Below are 6,000 nucleotides of genomic sequence, written 5' to 3' on the forward strand. Positions count from 1 at the left end.
ACGGTGGATCCCAATGTGATTGACTTGAGTGCGAAGCGTTGTTTGTCCAATCATAGTGAACCAGTGTTTGGAAATCAGGAGCGCACTATTTCCCGGGAAAACAAAATGGCAAAGTGCACAGCTCCACATCCTGGGGTATGTGGACACTGGAGGAAAACCTGCAGAAGACCCTCGGCTGTGGGCGTGGGCCCCGCCGCACTCCGTCTGGTTTTTGGGCAGAGGAGCAGAACACAGTGCGGGTCAGTGGGGCTTGCTGGAGGCTACTAAGGGGCTGTGGGAGTCTGCCGGCTGAGAGTAAAGGCAGGGCCCCCGTTGCATACCGGATGAAGAGGCTGTCAGAGTGAGTGCATGGAGAGACAGGGCCCCGCAAAACATGTTAAAGAACCAGAGAGAGTGCAGGAGGTCTGCGGGGTCTGAGTCCCCGCTGTTGTCCTCACATCCCTGGATATGGAGCCTCCAGCATGCTCTGTGGGTCCTGGATCTGCTCTCACAGGCCGTGACTGCCTCTACAACCCACAGATGAAGAGTTTATAAAAAATGATGTTTTGTGATGAATTAAACAACCATCAGTGATAGCAGAAAAAAGCTTGTGTCTGTGGTCAAATTCAGCTAATGACCTAACAAGCAATCACAGCAGAGCGTCCCACCCCTCCCCTCAAAACAGTCCACTCTAATCACCAACCTGGCTTTATTCACATGGACAGCAGACACAGTGTCACGACTCTTTGATGCAAAGACAAACACTGCTCAGACTTTTGATTTCAAGACTGAAATGACTGAGATCACAGGAACAGTTTGTGCTCACAGCATTGCCCTGTGAGTATTAACCCTTTGAAACCTTGAGGGACATCACTAATTTAAAGCTTTAAACCCTAAGCAAATTGGTTAGATTTCTTTCAAAAACATGAGGAAAAAATCATGGGCAACATGGTAAGAAATGTTTCACAAATTACAAAAATATCGTAGATTTAAAAAATAAAAATAAAAGCTAGTGGAAAATGTCTTAAGATTTATTTTTTTTTAAATCTTAGGACAACTATATTATAATTAGCATAATTACATATTTAAAGTTGTATTATGTTATGTTAAAATTAAGGGTTTTTTAAACACTTTTCAAAGTCTTGTTTGCCTTGTTTGATGTTTACTTTCCCTTTTTTTGGTTGGTTGTTTTTTTTTTTTTTACTGATTTTCTTGTACATTTTTACTAATATCTTGCAAATTTGTGGGTCATTGTATCTTTTGTTGCTAAGTGTTTTCTTCATGTTTTTAAAATAAATCAAGCCAGTTTTCTGCGGTGACAAAGGGTTAAGCTATACTAGATGTGTAGCAGCAGCTGCATTTGTTCAGCTCTTTGTTAACAATGTTAGAAAGTTCTCTGAACAGTACGAGCTGCTGTAGAGCAGAAATAACTCAAGTGTATGAAGGGCTAACATATCTGAGAAAATACTCATTGGAAAATAATTACACTGTAGGTCTGTGAATTTGATAAACTCACTAAGCACAGTTTGACTGGCCGACTTTATTCAGGTTTAATAGTGCATTTACACGCAGACAGATTTGAATGTTCTGGGGAAATTTTACTCTTCACAAGTCTGCTGTATTGTTGTTCGGACAGTTAAAAAACATCTTCTTTGTCACTGGCCGCAGGTACTGGCGCTTCAACGAGCAGTCCCGCTTGGCTGACCGAGGTTACCCGAAACCAATCAGCGTCTGGGGATCATCAGTGCCCTCCTCGCCCAAGGGGGCCTTCCTCAGCGACGATGGAGGTGAGCTGAGACAAGAATAGTGGCTTCTCTGTGTGTGTGTGTGTGTGTGTGTGTGTGTGTGTGTGTGTGTGTGTGTGTGTGTGTGTATTTGAGCCTGAATGTGAAGAGTCTTTTGATTTGCTGTATTTGGTTAGAGTGAAAATAGAGAGGACGGATCCAGTCTCCAAGAGTGTTTTTTATTGAATGGAAACATTTTTACATTTATACATGAAAATGTTTTGAATAAATAATCAATTTGATATTTTATAGGAGTAGTATAGGAGTAATACCTCGCTAAATAATGAAAGTGGCATCAATCTTCTCATCAAAGTCTTGATAAGAGTTTGAGAAAATGTCGAAATGTTGCTTTAAACTGTACGTCTTCAGATCGTTGTGTTTGCTGACGTCGTCTGCTCTCCTTGCCTTCTCTAGCTTACACCTACTTCTACAAGGGTTCCAAGTACTGGAAATTTGACAACCACCGCATGAAGAGCGAACCAGGCTACCCCAAGTCCATCCTGAAAGACTTCATGGGCTGCAGCGTGGACCTGGACCCAGACAGAGACACAGACACGGACTCAGGACGCAAATACCCAGATGTGAACCGCCCACCGTTCAACCCGGACGTGAACGGACGGGATGGCGACAAGGGCAAGGACCGAGAGGGAACGGATCGAGGCGGAACAGACAAAGATACAGGTAAAGGGTCGGATGACAAAGACGAAGACTACCGCGAGGGCCACGAGGAAGACACCAACGAGGTGGACGTGGTGCTGAAGGTGGACGACAGCGAGGAGCGGACCATGAACATCCTGATGGTAACCATCCCACTGGTCCTGGTGCTGTGCATCCTGGGACTGATCTATGCCATCATAAACACGCTGCAGAGCAAAGGGGCGCCGCGACTGCTGGTGCACTGCAAACGCTCGCTGCAGGACTGGGTCTGACCCTCTACATTAGGGGGACACTGAACTTTGAACTTCAATTGAAATCTTAGACACCACCACCCGTCCTCTAATCCATCCCTCCTCCATCTGTCTCACGTCTCTGTGCTCAGTGGCTCCTGCAGCTCTTGTGGTAGAAGATCCAATACTGTACTGACACACACACACACACACACACACACACACATACACCACCCTAACCTCCTCTGCCTCCCATGGTGCTCTACAATGCGTTGACTGTAGTCTATTTATATGAGAGAAGTTTGCACATTGTTTTTTTTTTTCATGTTTTTGTTTTGGTTCATTTTGTGTGATTATTTGTTGTTATTATTATTATTATTTCTAAACCAGGAATTCCCTTCTATTCTGCCTGCACCGCCTTCCTCCGCCCTCTAATCTCAGTAGAGGCTTTGTGCTCTCCGATAACTTGACATCTGCTTTTGCTATCACACTTGCAACAAAAGAAAGAAATGCAAAGGGTCTGAAAAGACAGAGTGATTTATAGACGGACCACTGTGCTTCTAGCAGGGCTCGGTAGTGATCCTCCCTCCTTATCTCCTTTTTCTTCTTCTTCCTTTGCTCTGCAGTACAGAGTGTCATGTGGTGGGAGGTGACTTAGAGAGAAACAGGCTTTTAGTCACAACAGACTTGTCACTGTAGTTGACATTAAGAGGTATTTTGAGGCCTGCCTTGAGCCCAAATATTACCCTCCCTTTGACTCCCTCTGACAGTGATGAGGCTTCGGCTGTTTCGCAGTCGTTGTCATACAAACACCACTTTGGTTTTAAAGAATACGTGCATTTTTACTACAATTTAGATCTTATTTTTAACCCTTTGAAACTTGGATCGCCTTCAGTTTTCCTGTGTTGCATTCAGACTTATTTCACAAGCATTTTAACCCTTGAGACGAGAGCAAATTGGTTTAGAAAAAAAAAAAAAAAAACAGGGAAAAAAGACAATCAGCAACACTAAATGTCCTGTAAATTGCAAAGAAAGGGGGAAAAAAGGACACTTTAGCCAGGGAAGCTGTTTCCCCATGCCTCCAGTTTTTAAGAAAAAGATCAATGTTATATTATCACATAGAAACTGTGGCTTTAAAAATAAGGACTGACTTGTTTTCCTTCTTTATCTTGTGCTCACACAGTCAGACAATGGGTCCACCGTCTTTCTTTTCCTTATTTGGAAACCCTTTAAAGACCTCCTTGGCTGAAAGGGTTCAGACTTTACAGGGGATCTCTTCCCTTAACTTTCATTTATGTGGCTAATTCTGTGAGCTTCCTCTCAGTCAACAATAAGACCTTTTCTTTGTGCAAGAGAAGAGACGGACTAATGGTTAATTTAAAGAGTCAGCTCACTGTGAAATAACACAAGAGAGGGAGCATTCATTGCGTCTGTTTGTGTGTATGTGTGTGTGTGTGTGCGTGACATAAAACAAGGGAGAAACAAAGCAAAGCCGCAGCCTTTAACTCCAGAACAGGATGGAGCACTATAAGTGTAACACAGCAGTGGCCGGGTGCAGCTAATGTACCGTGCAATTTGTAATGGACTTTTTACTGTTAGTGTTTTTCTAAAAGGACAATTTGAGAGACTTTACAGATGACCTGCGGTCTATCTGCTGTAAATATATAAAACAAAGCTGGAAGCATCGGGGTGGGCTCAGGCCAGGCAAGCTCATGTGAACAAAGACTAATCCTCTTCATTAAAAAACAGCAGGTGTGTGCGAATGCTGTTAACCTCCGCGACCCCGAAACTAAACCTTGAACTCCCAGAACCAAAACACTCCCCGCTCCCTTTTCATCTCACAAGAACAGAGATGGGAAAAAAAGGTACAGAAAATGTCAATATGAACTACTTACTGTATCAGTTTAAAAAAAATGTTGTATTCAGTATGTGTTGTATTTTTCCAGGCAGTCAATGATTTCTATTAATCTTTGTAGAATATAAAAGTAAGAGACTATAAAAATGCAAAAATAATTCACTTGGATGAATGAGGCACCTCAAGCAAGTTTTTTAGAGTTTGCTTTCTGATATTTATATTGGAAGAAAATTAATGAACGCCAATGGCTGCCATTGAAACGCACTGAAAAATCTAAAAAAAACCAAAAAAACCCAAACAGAGTTTGCAAAAACAGTTGCTGTAAAATAGTCCCCACATTGTTAAAACATTGTTAAATAGTAGTTAAGAGTCTACGGTATGTTATCCTGAAAAAAATTTCTTTTTTTTATCTCAAAAGAAGTAAAACAATATTGCTGTTAACCCCTTGCAACCCCTAAACTAAACCTTGAACTCCTGAAAACCAAAACACTCCCTGGGCCCTTTTCATCTTGCAAGAACAGAGATGGGGAAAAAGGGTACAGAAAAATGTCCATCTGAACTCTGTCAGTTTTAAAAGATGTTGAACTTTGGCTGCTATTTTTACTGTTAATTTTTATAGCCTTTGATTTTCATTTATTTTCGCAGAATATGAAAAATATCTTGTTAAAACAAGATTTTTTTTAAAGATATTTATTCATAACAAGAAACATTTCTTGTTATAACATTAAAAAAAATCTTGCTATAACGTGAAAATTTCTTGTGAAAATGTGAAAAATATTTTGTTGTAACAAGAAACTTTTCATGTTATGACCTGATACTGGTCAGGTTTTGTTTTTTGTGGGGTTTTTTCTGGCCTGGCAGTTCTACGCTACGGTAGGCAAAGGGGCTACAGCTTGTTTTTTAGATTTGTTTTTCTCAAAAGAAGCAAAACAACGTAAATCAAAGACAAGCAAATTTTCTGACCCATTTGAGAATACATTTTTTTAAGAATTTCTCGGGTCAGATGAAATTAACCTTATTCTTGTGAAATATTTTCAAAATACTCAATAAGTGTAGCAGCAGCGGGAAACATGAAATCATCTCATCATCACTAGTTGTTCAATAAAAAGTCGATTTTAAGTCAACAAAGCAGCCTGAAACAAGAGAGTGTGCGGGGCTTTAGAGTGCCACTTCAAATATGAATGGGAGGAAAGCTTATCTGAGAAGTAAGCTGCCAATCTGACCAGAGGGGGCTGAGCTCAGCCGGCTCAGGTTACAGATGTGGACGGGGAGGGTGAGGAGAGACTGGATTTCTTGTGGTTGAGACAAGTGAAAAGAGGGGGAGGGGCAGGCTGATCTCTTCTCCCTGAGCTTTCAAAGTTTGGATCTCAACAATAAGGAGGGGTAAAAGAGAGAGAGGACTTTGATGGCTCTATCCTACTGGCAATGGCTCATGTGACCCAGATTCTCCTCTTAGCTCAAGAGTAGCCCTGGTCAAAGAGGAAACTTTAGCTTC

At 41.6% G+C, this 6,000-nt stretch overlaps 1 protein-coding gene across 1 annotated transcript in view; it reads left to right on the top strand.

Moving 5' to 3' along the window:
• The window catches only part of mmp15b (matrix metallopeptidase 15b), a 41,764-nt gene extending 36,623 nt beyond the window's left edge, over positions 1 to 5,141 (top strand). Inside the window, exons 9-10 of the mRNA XM_042484410.1 lie at positions 1,648 to 1,766; positions 2,178 to 5,141. Of these exons, the coding sequence (XP_042340344.1) occupies positions 1,648 to 1,766; positions 2,178 to 2,692 (634 nt within the window). The 3' untranslated portion in view covers positions 2,693 to 5,141. The remainder of the gene's footprint in view (positions 1 to 1,647; positions 1,767 to 2,177) is intronic.
• The last annotated feature ends 859 nt before the right edge of the window (positions 5,142 to 6,000 follow it).

The sequence above is a fragment of the Plectropomus leopardus genome, chromosome 1 (genome assembly GCF_008729295.1).
Source record: "Plectropomus leopardus isolate mb chromosome 1, YSFRI_Pleo_2.0, whole genome shotgun sequence".
NCBI classification, from domain to species: domain Eukaryota; kingdom Metazoa; phylum Chordata; class Actinopteri; order Perciformes; family Serranidae; genus Plectropomus; species Plectropomus leopardus.